We start from the raw sequence: 17,035 nt of genomic DNA on the forward strand, positions 1-17,035 counted from the left end.
CCTCTCCGTTCCTTTGTTTCTTCACCTATGAAATACTAATAGTGTTGGGCAGACTACATATTATAGCAGAAGGAGAAAGCACATTCGACAAATGTTAGGTACCATTATTGCTATTATTATTATTTGTAGTAGAAAATCAAGAAAGAGGGAATTGAACACATAGAAAATAAATTCCAAAAATTAATAGAAAATTTCCCTGAATTAAGGGAACACTTGAGTCTTCAGACTAAAAGAGCTAAAGTTAGTACCAGGAAAAACTACAAAGAGAAAACAAACAACTAGAAATAATCTAGTGAAATTTCTAAACTCCAAAGATTAGGCAGAGAAATCCTGCTCGTTTCCATAAAGGAAACTGAGAGCATTGAGCGAGCGCTGCACTTGTGCCAGCACTGGATGCTGGGAGCGCAAAGCACTGCTCCCAGGTTTCTGGGAAGACAGACTCTTAGTCTGGAATCCGTTACTCAGAAAAAGGGCAAATATTTTCAGACTTACAAAGACTAAGAAAGTATGCTACCCACAGACCCCTTCTGGAAAAATCACTCAAGAAAGCTCTCCAGACAAAAATGCATGAAAATCAAGAAGTCAAGAGTGAGATGATGAAATGTATGAGAGACTGAGAAGCAATGAAGCTAAGGACATTTATTCACTTAACTACTGATAACGTAATTGAGAAGTTAAATGCAATTGATATAACAGATTCTTAAAACATAATAGAATTAATGTTTAAAAACAGTTACAATCAGAAACTGAAATTCTAGATGATTTGAACAATACTGAAGATGCATGAAGAAAAGCAAAAAGAAGCATGGGCCAGTCCACACACTCATTATGGGTAGTCAGAGGTGAGGACAAACTATTATAGATCTGCTGTCATTCCTGATACTGAAATGCATTTGTGAAAAAGTAAGGGTAAAACTGCTGGAAGACTAGAATTAGGATGTGTAACTTCAGAGGAAGTTTTGCAGAGGAATGGTGATTGGCCTTAGGATGGTGAGTACTATTAAAACATATAATATGCCCTGGCTGGTGTGGCTCAGTGGACTGCGTGCCCGCCTGCAAACCGAAAGGTCGCTGGTTCAATTCCCAGTCAGGGCATGTGCCGGGGCTGCAGGCCAGGTCCTTAGTCGGGGGCGTGTAAGAGGCAACTGATTGATGCATCTCTCGCACATCGGTATTTCTCTCCCTCTCTTTCTCCCTCCCTTCCCCTCTCTCTAAAAATAAATAGGTAAGATCTTTAAAAATTAAAAATTAAAAAATCATATTATGAAGCTATAGCATTTAAGTCTCACCCTGATGTAGTATTAGACAGATTAATGAGGGAGAACAAGAGCATTCAAAAACCCACCCACTTTTGTGTGGAAATTTGGTCTGTGAGTGAGGAAAGGAAAAACCATTCAAAAAATAGGTTTGGAAAAATTAGTTAGCCATTTAAAGAAAAAAATTAAGGAGCGTTCCATTTGATACCAGGCACTAAATTAAGTGCACATAAATTGAAAATATGAAGGTACTTGAATAAAATATAGAAGAATATTCATTATAATCTTGGAGTGTGAAAGGCCCTAGGAAAGTATAGCCCTCTACCCACCTCTCCCAAAAGATGTGATTATGAAAAGGTTTGATTACCAAAAGATGTTCATTTCTGAATGATAAAAGATGCTATAAATAAAGTTAAAAGACAAGTGCCAAACTGGAAAAGATATTTGTAACCTATATAATAAGTAAATGGTTAATATTCTAACCATATAAAAGGATCTTACAAATAAGTCAAAAGCCCCAGTAGAAAATTGGGCAACTGATATGAACTGATAAGCCAAAGAAGAAGAAATATAAATGACTAGTAAATGTAAAGAGAAGCCCAACCTCACTAATAACCAACAATTGCAAATTAAAATGAAATATATTTTTTCACTTCTCATACTAATAAAGAGTTAAAGGAGGCGTCATATGTAATATTAAGTGCTTGGCAGGGAAACAGATACTCTCATTCACTGGCGGTAGGCATGCAAATTGTGCGTTTACTTAACTTCTCTGTCCCATTGCTTTTTCATCTGTAAAAAGGGGATGAAAGGAATAGTGTTGGGCAAGTCACATGTTTAAACAGAAGGAAAATATTTGTAGAGCACCTTGGAAGTGTGTATCACGCTATGTCCTACAGAAAAATGCAGTAAGACATAATATACAGGACATTGTTAGGATGTTTATTGCAGCATTACTCGTAGTATCAAAACACTGGAAACCCCTGGTTGCACATCAACAGGGGAGTAGAATAAATTATGGTCCACTGGCTACTAAAAAGAAAGAGAGAGAACATTAGGTACAGATGTTAAAGATTTATACGCTATATTGAATTTTAAACTGAGTTATAGAAACTTTTATATGATAAAATATTATTTAGTAAAATAAAACATAGTATATGTCTACATATGTGCATGGAATAATTTTGAAGAGGTTACACTAAACTTACAGCAGGCCTGTGAGAATAGGGATTTTCTTTATTCATTTTATTCAGGCCAGTTATGTTGCAGATTTTTTATACAAGTTTTGTACAAGTATATTATCAAAGAACATATATAATGCTAGCCCTGGCCAGGTGGATCAGTTGGTTGGAGTGTTGTTCCATACACCAAAAGGTTTCAGGTTCGATCCCCACTCAGGGCATGTAGGGAGGCAACTGACTGAGTTTCTCTCTCACATCAGTGATTCTCTCTTTCTCTCTCTCCCCTACTCCCTCTCTCTCTCAAATTAATAAACATATCCTCAGGTGAGGATTTTTACAAAAAGAACATACATAATGCTAAATAAATAAATAAATATTTTTATTTATAAATAGGTTAAAAAATTTTAATTTCCTGAGATAAGTTTTAACAAAAAATGTGCAAGACTTACATAAAAAAAATTTTTTTTCAAAACTTCACTTGGGAAATCATAAAAGAAGATTTGAATAAATGAGAAGACATAATCCTAATCCTGGATAGAGAGTATTGTATAGACCTCAGTACCCTCCTTTCTGATGTATATTTTTAATATAAGTATAATAAAAATCTCAATGAGATTCTTGGAGAGGGCAGGGACTAAACAAAATTATACTAAATTTCACTTAACAAGACCAATATGTGAGAATAATTTTTTTTTAATTTAAGGAAGAGTAATGAGAGAGTACTTATGCTAACATAATGTAAAAATATTGAAACAAATAACTGAGAAAAACAAAGAGCATTCTGCCTCATACCATATACCAAAGTAAATTCCAAATACTCTAAAATGTTAAAATTTGAAAAATAAAATCATAAAGTTCAAGGGAGGGACAATGACTATTATATAACCCTGGGGTGACTAACACAACACCAAAGGAAGAAATATTATTAAAAACTTATAGATATGATATTAGTCATCAGAAAATGCAATTGGCAACCACAGTGAGCTACTACTTTACACCTACAGGATGGCTATAATTTAAGAAATGGGAAAATAATAAGTGTTAGAGAGCATGTGGACAAATTGGGATCCGCATATACTGATGGCGGGAATGTAAAATCATGCAGCCACTTTCGAAAACAGTCTAGCAGTTCCTCAAAAAGGTAACAGAGAGTTATCATTTGACCCAGCAATTCCACTCTTAGGCATATACCCATGACATGAAAATGTAAGTCCACATTAAGTCTTTCATAGAAAAATTTATAGCAGCATTGTTCATGATAGGCAAAAGGTAAAAAGGACCCAAATGTTCATCAGCAGATAAATGGACACACGAAGTGTGGTAGATCCACACAATGGGATACTCTTTGGCCAAAAAAAGGGATGACACAAACTACAACATGGTGAGCCTTGAAAACATTGCGTGAACTGAAAGAAGCCAGTCACGAAAGACCAAATACTGCGATTCTGTTTATGTAAAATGTCCAAATCTACAGAGGCAGAAATGGATTAGTGGGCGCTTAAGGCGAGGAGATGAACTGGTAGGTGACAGCTAAAGGGTGCGGTTTCCTCCGGAGCCAATAACCATGTTGTAAAATTGATTGTGGTGATGGTCACACAAGTGTGTAAATATACTAAAAAAGCACTGAATTATATACTTTTAGGAGATCAATTGTGTATTGAATAATATCTCAAGAAAGCTGCTACCAAAACAATTTATAATTACAATTACCTAAAAATCAGAAACATTTGTAATTTTTATATATCTTATATAATAAGATATTTGTGTTAGCCTTTTATTTTTTATCATTTTTAAAATGAAAAAATTGAGCAGGCTACTCACAAAAGAGGCAACATAAGTAATGCAAAGACATATAAATCAATATTCAACATTTCTAGTAATCTAAGAAATGAACCTCCTGAAAAAAACGTAATAATGCACAGTGTCGGTGAGAGCGTGGGGAAATGGGCGTTCTTTTACCCAGCCTCTCAGTTTGCTTGGGACTAAGGGGTTTCCCGGGAAGCAGACTTTCTCTGCTCAGAAGGGAAAGTTCTGGCAAAGCAGGGTGATCGGTCGATCTAAAGTACTGAGTGCAGGGTCCAGCAGAAGTAATGCTTGCCTGAGAGTGGTTGGTAGGGTAATAATATCGGTGTAATAATTTGAAGTTTTAATTTGAACATCTCACCTGAAATGTCATATGGTGTGCTTGAGTGTGATATTGTTATGCTACAGAATTGTAGGCTTATGGTTTCATAGTAAAAGTTTTTGTAATAAAAAAGGGGTGTTATTTGCGCCAGACCCTGTATAGTACAACTGCTCTGGAGGGTCATTTGGCGACAGGTATCAGGGACCTATGTTATAAATATGTATTCTTTGACATGGAAATTCCACTACCAGCAATTTACTTTTAACAAAATATTCATTCGTTCAACAAATATTTGTGGAGAGTCAATCATATTCACTGGAAGCGGGAGATACCAAGATATACTTACAAGGCTTTTTTTTAATATCAGGTTTTTGTAATAATGAAAAATTAGAAACAACCTAAATGTTAAACTTCTGGAGATTAATTAAATAAAGCCTGTTTCATCTACACAATGAAATACTCTGCAGGCACTAAAAATGGTGTTGTAGAAGAACATTTATTGACATGGAAACATGGATACACTACATTGTTAAATGGGAAAAAAGCAAGTTAGAAAATTGTGTGCACTAATAACCCCAATTTGCAAATAAGATATATGTATGTATAAACAATTGCCTGACAGGATACACACTAAAATGACTAAAATGTTAGCAGTGGTTATCTCTGGGTGTTGGGGTTAAGGGTGGACTTCATTTCCTTCTCCTGGTTCATCTGTATTAAATGTTTTCTTCATGACAACATGGGTAATTTTGCAATAACATAACAAAAGATGTTAACTGCATTAAAAATAAACACCTGCCACGCCCCCATGCTTGGAGGCCTCAAGGAAGGGGTGGGTTGTACAGAGTCGAGCTTGTGCTCCTGCTTGATCTAGTGACGATGGCTACCTTTACTGAGGACCTTCTACATGCCAGGGGCCCTTTGACAGACCATCCCTTTTAATCCTCACAAAAACCCACGGAAATAGGTGTCCTTGTCTCATTTGACAGATGCTAGGTGACCACCAGTAATCCCACAGCTAGTAAGAGGCACAGCGGGGATTAGAACCCTTGCTGGCCGGCCTCTAAACCCAGGTCCCTGCCTCTACCTTTTTTCTGGGACAGGGCAGAAAAAAGGTTCCATGCCACTAGACCCTCTGTCCTGCAGACCAGTTCTATGCCAGCCCTTGTCCTCACTCCCTGCAGACAGTCTACCAAAGATGGGGCAACAGAAGGACAAATCAGCAAAGATGGGAACACCAGTGAAGGGAAGGCGTGGCCGTGGTGCTGAACACCAGCTGGCCCGAGGTCAGGGCTCAGGGCAGACTAGAGGAGGACTCTCGCCTGCTGGGCGACTCTCAGGAAGCCCGACCACATCCGGCCCCAGGAATTCCCAGGCCCTGTGCTTGTCCAGAGGCAGTGAGAGAAAACCTCACTGCCTGCCACCGCCCTGCTCAAACAGCAGGAGGAAGACAGCCTGCCATCTGGGACCTTCTCCCGAGGCTTGGCGGCTGCTGGCCAGTCCTCTCCCCTCTCCCAGCCTCCAGGGCCTCCTCTTCTCTAAGAGAAGGGGATGTGAGGGAGGATGGCTCCAGGATCCTCCCAGATCCAAACCCTCTGCCTCTGTGGGGCTTCCTCACAAAGGGTCTGGCAGGAAGAGGAAGGGGGTAAGGTCCCACCCAGCTCCCGAAGGAGACCTCTCCTCTTCCCCTCAGCTCCATCCCACTGCTATTTTTAGAATAGACCACAGGGAGCGTCTCCACTAGTCCTGCCACGCTCTGACCTCCAAGTGAAACACAGCAGCCTCATTCATTCTCTTCAGCAAGAACATACCAGGACCCTCTAGACGAGCCAGCCGACTAGGCAACCTCCCCCCACACCTTTAGCTGGGCCCTTTCTCACAATCTCTATTACAGCCCCAAGTGGTGACTTACTTTTCCTGACAACACAGCTAAGTGAGATGACGAGAGCATCTCAGGCAATCCATGTCCCCTCCCCTTTCTCAACCTGGCAAACTCTTCAAAAGTCACTAAAGAGGAGCACTGGCCTAGAAGGTAGGGGGTTGGGTCCCGGTTCCAGCTCCAGCACCAACCATGTGCCCTTGACCAAGTTCTCGCCTCTCTTGGTCCTAGTTTCTACAAATAAGCTTGTTCATCAATTGATCTCAGTGCGGGGAGCTTTTCAGCTCCACATTCGAAGAGTCTATGGTTCTTTCAAATTTGTAAACACTTATAAAATAAATACTGTACTACAGTCCTCAGTTTGGGGTTTGTGTTGAAGAGAGGTGAAGTAATTGGTCCGAAATCACACAGTGAGTTACCAGAAAAATCAGGATTTGACCTTCAGAACTCTACTCTCGTATTCTCCGAGGGCCAGGGGCTCAGTGAGAGGGGAAGGGAACCATAGGAGTAGTTCTCATCGGGTCTCCTTTCCCTCAGAGGATACACAGAAGTCAGCACGGAATACGATGGCATCCATGGCCCTGAAGTGAATCTGGCCATGTCGCTTAATTAACCAAGTGGGAATCCAGGTTCTGGTCTTGCAAAGCTGAGGTGCAATGGAAAAGCTCAGAGCCAAGAGAGCCAAGAGGCCTGAGTTCTAGTCCTAGCTCTGCCACTAACTTGTCTCATGACCCTGGCCACATCACTTCCTGTTTGTGAGCCTCAGTTTCCTCACCTAGATTCTAGAACAGGAAAGGTCTGAACCACGCAACCCAATTGAATCCTACAACATTTCCTAAGGACCAGGCAGTAAGAGAAAAATAAATAAGATATGGCCTCTATTGGCTTCCAAGGAGCCCACAGTCTCGCAGGTGAGACATATCTGCCTGCCACACTGTACAAAGGACAGACAAAACACCATGGGCGGCACAGGGAGAAGCCATGACTTCTGATGCAAGCCTGAGACAGGTGTCTCAAGGAGGTGCCAAGCCGTGAAGGTTGGGGATCGCATTGGCAGAGACAACAGAGAAAGGCAAGCAACATCAGACAGAAGTACCCTAACCACGAATGCGTGTGGGGAATTTGGAGGAGAAGCAGTCCGGTGCGGCCAGGGCGCGAGCACAAAGCAGGAGTGCAGTGCAACCAGGGAGAGCCTCGAGGGCCAAGCCGAGGCCTGAGCTTGATTCTGAAGACTGGGGCCTTCCACACTGGCCTTGAGGCAGGACTGTGACTGCTCAGCCTCTCCTTCCCCTTCCAGCTTGGATGGTCCATGTTTGCTGGAAAGCAATAGAACTGAATAATCAAAAGCGGGTGCTCTGGGGCTGGGCCATCCAAGTTCTAATCGCAGACGCCCACTAGCTGTGTGACCTTGGGCAAGTTTCTTAACTTCTCCAAGACACGGCCTTTATATAGCAACTGGGTATAATGAGAGTAAAGGTATAATAGGGATAATGAACTGCGTGAGGCTGAAATGAGGACCGAAGAGACAATGCCGGGCGAAAGCTCAGCATTGTGCTAGACTCACAGTACACAGGCTCCCCAAATTACCTAGTGTTATTACTCTACCCTTCAACCAAAGATCTGGGAATAATTTGGAGGGTGGTAGCCCGCTCCAGAGAAAGGCTGGAGGGAAGATAAATTCAAGACAGAAGAGATATTAAGATGGTGCTGCCTTTTTTAAGAGCTAAAAAAAGAAGAACTAGGTGGCTGAGTCCAAGGGCAAGATGCTGAAGCAGGCAGTCTATCCACAGCCAGACAGGCAGTAAGGAGGTGAGAGGGGAACTGGAGAGCCTGGAAAACAGCTGAGCATGTCAGGAAAGAGCCTGCTTCTTTGGGGAGATATCTGAAATCCAGTCCGGTTGATTCCCAGTAACTAAGAGTAAAGATTTGAAACAAGTCGATTAGCAAAATCTGGGCCCAGAACCTGGAACAGTCTCTCCCGCCCTCGTCAGGGCTTGAGCCAAAGGACTCCTTCTAGAGTTAGGCTCAGGGTACCTGGCCTGAGCCTGAAACTATCCCTTTCTGCCTCTGGCCAACACCCCACTGCCGCCGGACACCCCAAGGCTGTGTCTGCTGGTCCTGTTGAATGCCAGGCTCAAAAGGGGAAGGAAGTGGCCCAACAGTCCCAGTACCAACCCCCACCCCACCCCCCAGTCTGTCTTAAGGAGCTCCACCTTGTCTTTCATATCAGACTTTTCAGATCTTGTATGAAACTACTGATCCTTTCAGCCTGGATCTCAGAGATATGAACTCTGGAAGTTCATTCTCCACTGTGTGGAGAATATTGCATCTCACTTATTTGTCCTAAAACACCCCATCCAGAGCTTAAAGGGCCAGAACTTCTACGTGTGGGATAGCCCCTTCCTGCATCTTCCTGGAGGAGGTGATTGGTTGCTCTCACTTTCATCCCTAAAAGACAAGTCTTTGTATTGGAAAGAGCAATGGATTCGGTTCAATGGCCTTGGCTTAAGAGCTACATAACTCGGCCTCTTACCAGCTGTGTGACCTTGGCTAAATCCCTTACTGTGCCTGAGTTCTAGTCTCTTTCATCCATAAAACCAGGCTCCTGGGAGGCCGAGGGGAGATGATGCCTGGGGACCCCAGCTGCCATCGCTGAAGCCCATGCCCTCACTGTGGGGAGCCCTCCCGCACTATGAAAGTGCGCCTTCACTTTACAGAATCCCCTTGGTAACATGCTTAAGAAATGAGGGTTTTGGTGGCAGAATTTTTGAAAAGAATTAAAAATACTAGACATACATAAATAAATATCATCATTATTTCCAGCAGGTTCCACATCCCAAAGGGCCAAAAGACCCAGGGCCAGCAGAGACCCACGTGTGACTGCAAGCAGAAGACACTGAGAGTTTCAAAAGACCCAGAGCCTGGGACACAAGAAAACACGAAAACGAGATCAGAGGGCATACAGGGGAACTAAAAAGATCACTTTGTATTCAAATCACACAGATGGCCTTTTCAACAATAACTGCTTATGCTCCCATCCTCCCAGCTCCTAGGCCCTGAGACACCACACCAAGACAATTGGCCCATCAGGAAAGAGACCATTGTGTGTGCTTCTTAGTGTGATTTATGTGGAGGGAGGGGCTCGGCTGTGTTTCCCGTGATTATGACTCTCAAATGCAATTCTGATAGCTTGTTCATCTTCCTGGACGGCTGGGATGGACGAGGGTACTGAAGAGCAGTGGCCACCGATAAGATATCATCGTCTCAAGCCCGTGGAGCCAAATTAATTGTGTCATCGATTTGAGAGGCTGAGCAGCAATGGCACTCTGGCTCACCACAGTCACTGGCCCTTCAGGAGCTGACATCTGCTGTCCCAGCCGCTGACGGGGGCGAGGACCCTGACATAGCGTCCAACCAACTCAGCAGCTTGCTAGGGCAAGCTGGGCAAAAAGCCCTGTGCCCAGGGCTGGGTGCTGCGTTCTGATTCTCCATTTCGCCATGCCCAGAACTCCTGTCCTCTGCACCTGTCTGGTGGACAGAGGTAGGTCACCAGGTCCCAGAGAGACAAGCTTGCTGCCTTCCCAGACAGGCGATTCTCCTTAATGTCATTTTGTAAGGGAATCAAATGAAATCGAGGCGCAGCTGCAATGCCGTCTGTGCAGACTCAGCTGCTCGGCCTCTCAGAATTAGCCCCGCGGCTGTGTCCTGGCTGACAGACACTGTGTATCACTTGTCCCACATCAGGCCGAGTCTATTTCCCCACCAGGCGGGGGAACGGGCCTGGTCATGGCCAGATACATTCCATCCCCTGTTGGACCACTGATGTCACGGGCCTGATCTTTCCTGGACTGGGAGGAGGGTGAGAGGTGGGGAAAGAATTCTTTCCTGGGTCACCCTTCTTGGGGTTCAAGTGGCCGCAGCAATGAAGCAAACTCACCAGGGCATGAGATCCCTCTCTGAAGACACTTAGGACGTCTTACAGGACACAATGCAGAGTGTCCAGGGTCTGGAGCTCCTCTGGCCTGAACCACCTCTCGAGTCTCTCTGACTCCCCTGCTCCCATACAAGCGATCCTGATCCTACACGTCCCCATCACGCGTAAGCTCTGTCACTTGCAGCTGTGGCCTTGTGCTTCCCTCGCTCTGGGTCTCACAGACGGGGAAGGGCGTGAGAGCTGCCCAGCCCTGGGCTCCAGTGGGGGCTGCAGCAGGCAGAAAGCAGGCTGGGCTCTAATCACTGTCCCCTGGGAGGTCCTCCTTTAGCCTTGTGGCAGGACAGTCTCCCAGAGTGCTAAACCATGCCTCACCCTGGTCCCTGACTTTAGGAGCTCTGCCGAAAAATAACCAAATCAGTTTCCTGAGGGCTGTGTTCTAGCTTCCGGCCAGGTCGTTCAGCATAGGATGGAGGGGCAGCACAGGCAACCCCTGCTGAGGCTGGGGGCTGTGAATGTCCCCACTTTGACCAGAAGCACCCACTGCTCCCATTCCTGGAGACAGTCCCACAGCTCAGCACTGGTCCCTACTCAGGCCCAGCCAGGAGGAGCCTCTGGAAGGAAGCCCCCAATCTTCACTTGAGTCCACTGAGAGAGCAAGGCACAGCGGGGGGAGTAGGGGGTGGTGAAGAAGCAGGAAATTCTCTCTACTTGTTCCAGAGCTTCTGCCACACCCCAGGGTCTGGGCATTCACATCCCCACCTCCCCAGCCACCATCCAGGACAGGCCATCACCGCCCTTCACCCCGAGGGCTAAAGGGACCCCCTAACTGATCTTCTCACAGCTACTCAGGCCCCTCTTGAGACCGATCTTCTAGAAATATGCCTGAAACTCTGTGACTCCCTTTCTCAAAAGCCTTCACTGGCTTCCCATTGTATCTAGAATAAAATCAATAAATATTAACCACCACAGCCACCTGTAATCTGGCCCCCGCCCTCCTCGCGAAGAGCCAGCCACACGGGCCTGGCCCCGTTCCTCCAGAACGCCAAGCTTCCTGTCTCAGGTACCCCCTGTGGGCTGTTCCCCGTGTCTGGAACACACTTTCCAAACGCCCTGACTCACTAAATCCTTTCTGGTCTGCCGATCCCAGCTTAAAAGTTATGATCTCCACCACCTCACCCCACCCCACACACACACACACACACACACACACACACACACATACACACAGCAATTCTAAATAATATTCTTTTGTAACGGAATCTGTTCTTTTCCTTCATGGATTATCACAGTTTGTAATCATGTGAGTGTATGTGTGTGCATGCGCATGTACACATGCGTGTTGATGACCATTTATTAAATGCAACTCCCCTTCTAGAGCTGAAATCTTGACAAGAACAGAGACCATGCCCATCTCATTCTCCACAGTACCCCCAGCTCCTAGCAAAGAGCCTGGCATAAGGCAGGTGCCCCCAAATATCTGCTGAAGGAAGGAAGGAATGAGCACAGATGAGTGACTGGGTGAAGGCGTCTTCGCAGTGGAGGGTCATGGCATTATTCTCCACCAGGGCTGACCTCTTCCGCCCTCTCCTGCTGCCCCGAAGGCAGGCACTGGAATCACCAGAAGCCCAGATGCTATTTCGCCTCCTTCTTCCTCGCAGGGAATACGTTTCTGAGTCTTCTCCACTTGGGGACTCTCTGAAGCCAGTCTGCGCGCACCCCCAGTGCCTCTCGCACCGCTGCAGTCCTTCTGATCCAGTCCACACACACCTGGGGGGCTGCTCCCTTCGGATGACCCTAGGCCCACCATCTTGGTCCTCAGTTTTGGGTCCAGTTGAGGTGAGGTTACTGTGTGGTAGGGGATGCCCAAGAAAGGGTTAAGTTGCCAGAAGCAGAGTCCCGCCCTTGGGTTTGCTCAGCCAATCAGAGTCTGTCCTGGTGAGGTAAAGCTTCTATCCTGGGTAGCATTGGTTGAGTTGGCCAGCCCCATCTCCTGCTGGAGAGAGCCATAAGGGTGGAGTTTCTGTGGAACCAGACAGAACTGGAATTAGCTTGCTGTCTACTCAGGCCTGGGCGGCCAGACTCCAGGACCTGCCCCTGCTCCTTTCTAAGGCACTCAGACAGACTCTGGCATCTCTGGGACCCCTCTAGCTGCCCAGTAGAGATGGCAAGGTGTCAGGCACTTCAGCATCACATCTGGGAAAAGTCTTACAGCCAGAGCAGAGCCAGGCAGCCTCAGTTTCCCTGCCTGGGCCCTGGAATACAGCAGTTGGTACAGGAAGTGACATGGAGCAGTTGTCACATGTGCTCAGAGCAGCAGCATTCGGCTTCAATAAACAATAGGCCACTAGATGAATCTTCCTACACAGACATAACTTTAATAATAATAATAGTTCACAGAGTTCTTCTTGTGTGCCACTTTGCTAAACATATGACATGAGTCTAATACTCCCAAGAGCCCTATTAATCCATGTACTTCACTGATGAAAAAACTGAGTCTCAGAGTAGCTCAGTGCCTCGCCTGAGGTCACAGAGTGGTAAGAGTTTATATCTCCCATATCACTTGCTATGTTATTTTTGAAGGATCTGTTGGTATATCTGTCTCCACCGCTGGACTGTGATCTCCCAAGGAAAGAGCGTGACAGATTCGTCCGTGCATTGCCACCATCGAGCCCAGGGCACACCCTGAGAACAGCGCAGTACTTGCTGCACTGCACCCCCTTCTCATCCCTGATGGCTCAATCAAAAGCCCGGTCTCCTCAGAGGCTTCCCGTCGCCCTGCCCAACGCTGTATATGTGGTGGGGCTCAGAGGAGTTTCACCAAGTGGACAACATATGCGCAGCCAAGACTCCACTGGACTGCTCTTAGGCACAGCTTTTAATGCTCAGATTGCCAGTGTGTGCCCTTGTCACATCTGGCTGTGAATGAAAGCAGAATTCCATAAGGATAGGAATCAGGTTTCACTCATCTCTGTGACCCCAAAGGACCTGAACTAGTGTCTGGCACAGAGCAGGCATTTATTATGTATATTTGATTGAATAACCAAAGTAATATGTATCTGCCTGTCCCTACTATCTAAGAACCTCAATGGGCACAGGTAGGGCCACCTGTGATTTATTGTAGATGAGATGCATCACAGCATGCCCCATGCAGGGAGTTTAGTAAAACTTATCCCCAGCAGCAGAAGAAAGGAAGGTGCCCTGCAGCAATAGATAATGAAGCAAGAGGGGGGACAGATAATGAGGAAGAAGGGAGTGGTGAACAAAAGACAGAGGTTGGGAGAGCAGAGGGAATGGGCCATTTATTTCTACAAAGATGGAGAGCATGCAGGCCACCTCCGAGCAGCCTCCCGCCCTCCGTGGGCAGCTAAGAGTGAGCCAGAAAAAGGCAGTGGGCTCTCCCGGGAAGGGATGCAGTCCGCCTTCTGCCTGCTCCGTGTGTTCTCCCTGCCACAGCTGGGACACCCCGCCCTGCAACCCACAGGCCACAGGCACCTCAAAGACAGCACAGCGAGCCTGTGCCTGCCCGTCCCATCCCCTGGAGAGTAGCAGGCCTGGCCCCTAAGACAGTAGATTTCATAGGCAGTCAAGTTGCGTACACATCTTCAGGATTTAGTTTTCTAATGGAGACTGGGTGGCCCCAGGTCCTTGGCGTTCCTGGTAATCACAAAGCTTGGAGAGCCGGCAACAGCCACCAGACCGATGCCCATATAGAACCACTGAGGCCACAGTGGGAAGCGGTTGCCAAAGGTCACACAGCAGGCAGTGGCACGGCTGCCTCTCTCTCCTTCTTGGAATCCATTTTGCTCTAGTCCCCTCCATCCTTCCCAACAAGCACTTCATGTTTGTTCAGGACATATCAGATTTATTATGTGTTGCAAATTTGGGGAAAACTTTGCATTCCCTGAAATGTTTGAAGAATCCTCATTCAAAGGTGTCTTTCCCCAGAGAAACATTAGAGTTCGGGGTGGGGGCACACAGGGAAGGCTTACGCAGCGGTCTCTGCGCAGCAGAAGGCAGAACATCCAGAAAGAACAAAGAACAGATGTTAAAAAAGGCATGCTACTCAGTCAAGACAAGTTGGCCAAGCCGGGCTCTTTTTGCTTAAAAAGCAAGAAGCCAGTGTCCGAGTTCTGCTTGGCCTTCCCTCTTCTCTCTTCCCTGGAGGACAGCACCCTAGGGGAAAGGCTGTGGCCCAGTCCTTGGCAAGGAGGTTCACAGTCACCTCTGAGGTTGCCAGGACCTGCCCAAGCTGAGCACAGGCGGACAACCTGTGGCTGGCTGGACAGCCACCTGGGCCGAGTTGTTAAGTCTGCTAAAGCACTCCTGCAACTATAAGTGGCTAGAGAAAATCGTATTTACCAAACTTTTCTCAGGGAGCACTCTATGAGTGACCAGAAGGAATAAGTTGCTAAAAAACTCTTTAAGCATGTATGGTGGGAGTGCATAAAGTTGGGCAGTGAAACCCCCACGGGCCTGCCGAATAAAAGAAGTGGCATAACTGCCTTCTAAGGACGGTGGGCCAAGTCAGGTGTGCACGCCTGGGGCTGGGCCCGGGTCTCAGGGGAGGAGGCCATTCTCAGACTGTCCCAGCGGTCAGCCTCTCCTTTACCTTTCTCTTGCCCAGCATACAACTTCTCCATAAGACACACGTTTAAAGAGTTTTAATTTGAAGAGGCATCCAAGTGTTGCCTGCCCAGGATGAATGTGCATATCTTGGTGTGGTCCAGAAGCCAGGTCTCAACTCCTGGGGCCCTCCCAGGATCAGTCAGCCAAACCCGCAGCTGCAGGGACCAGAGCCTGAATGAGAAGCCCGGCCTACCTTTAGTCAGCCGATGACGGCGAGGCTCCCCAAGGCACTGAGGAGGCCGTTGCCAATGCGCTCCAAGCCCAAGGACTCTGGAGCTGGAGCAGGAAGAACCTTTTCCCCCGACACCAGAAGGAGCTAGGCCCAAGACACAAGAAAGCTGGGGAGCACGAGTTCAGCCATGCAACATCCCTGGCACTGCCCCAGTGAAAAGGGAGTGGCCCGGCTTCTGACTGTAACCAACCCAGGACGAAGAGCACAAGGCAGCCTACAGAGTCTGCAGGTCTCTGTTCAGTAGGAGAAACTGACAGTGGGAACCATCCAATGTAGCAACGTGCAGCCTTGATGGAGGTGGGGGCAGTGCACTACCCACAGCTACTGAGCGCCTACTGCATACCAAGCACTGTGCTATGAACTGTATATGCACCATCCCATTCAAATCTCACAACAACCCTTTGAGGGAGAACTATTGTCCCCAGACGAGGATAGCACAGCTCCAAGTTAGTATAATGACTTGCTCAAGGTCATGCCCCCAGTCAGCAGCATAGTGCGAATCAAACGTCCATGCTCTTCCTACAGTCTTCCCTCATCAAAGTTATTCTTGCCCTTTGGCTAGTGTGAAACAAAGTAACTGTCAAGTCTGCGATTATATAATTCCCCAGATGCTTACTCCCACAGGGAATAGCTGGGGAGCTGCTGAGCATCGCTGCCCAGACTCCTCGCCACCCTCTGCCCCCGTTCCCGTTCTCCGCAGACCCCACGACCCACCCCCATATGCCTGCTGCCCGGGGCACGATGGACTTAATGCATCCAGAAGAAGCAACAAGGCCAGCAGGATTACAGGCTGCTACTCGCTTTCATTTATCATCTTTTCCGCCCGTCCAGCGGACCAACCACCTTGGCTCCTTTTGCAGCCAATCAGACCAAATCCCAAAACGGCCAACAATTTCAGCAAGAAAAGGGACCCGAGCAACTCAGAAATGGGGAAATACACTGTGCCTTGTGGCTGGCATCTGGGTGACAAGCTCCCAACCCATCCCCTCTATAGACATGGGACCCACTGAGGGGGCCAGTTCCAGATCAGCCTCAGATGGCAGTCTCTAATCTACCCTGATACCCCAGCTCGAGTGCCCCCAGTCCCCAGCAAACTCCATCGGCTCCAGCGGGCCGTGACCTGCATCGAACTATTAGGACAGCTTCTGCTGCACACATCCCCTCCCGATCATGTCTGCCTTGGGCCAGTGTTAGACACCAGCGTGCTGCCCCCGGCACAACCCGCCCCGCGGCACAGGGAGGCCAACCCAAATTAGACGTTGCCGTGGGCAAACCGAAGAACAGAGCTGAGAATTGATGGGTCATGCTCAGTTCGGCTCTGTCACTACCCGAGCAATATGAAACCCGCTCAATAGACCCAGTAAAATGCCAAGGGGGGAGACGTTCAAGCACGGCCCTCCTTGACAAGCGCTTGTCCAGATTTAAGTCTGGAGCTCAGACTGGTCCCAAGCTTAATTCGGGGGCTCAAGGATCCAGGACAATGAGGAGAAGCCAGGCGGCTGGGGCTGCAGCTGCTGGCAAGACCCTTACCTTGCTCTGCGGGGGCGAGGCCACCAGCTGTTGCTGCTTCGCGATGTTCTCTGACAAGCACCAGCACACTCTCTTCTTCTGCTCCTGCGAGTGCGCTTCCAAAGTGAATAAGCACTCTGCCTTCTGACGTCAGGGAAAATAGAGAAAGGGACGGTCAGGGCTGCTCCCTGGTTCTGGGGGCTCCCAGGTCCAAGCCCATCGCTGGGCTCCGGCGGGCGAGGCTGCCGCGGGGAGGGGAGTGTCCACTAAAAGCCACAAATGCACTCTAATCC

The 17,035-nt window shown here is 47.4% G+C and overlaps 1 protein-coding gene across 1 annotated transcript in view; it reads right to left on the reverse strand.

The window, feature by feature from the left end:
• Positions 1–17,035, reverse strand: part of RGS3 (regulator of G protein signaling 3) — an 86,730-nt gene that overhangs the window by 37,680 nt on the left and 32,015 nt on the right. The window contains exon 10 of the mRNA XM_054584497.1: positions 16,764–16,886. Coding sequence (XP_054440472.1) covers positions 16,764–16,886 — 123 coding nt within the window. The remainder of the gene's footprint in view (positions 1–16,763; positions 16,887–17,035) is intronic.

This window comes from Pteronotus mesoamericanus, unplaced genomic scaffold, assembly GCF_021234165.1.
Source record: "Pteronotus mesoamericanus isolate MK-2021 breed Mesoamerican mustached bat unplaced genomic scaffold, CSHL_Meso_final contig_78, whole genome shotgun sequence".
Classification (NCBI taxonomy): domain Eukaryota; kingdom Metazoa; phylum Chordata; class Mammalia; order Chiroptera; family Mormoopidae; genus Pteronotus; species Pteronotus mesoamericanus.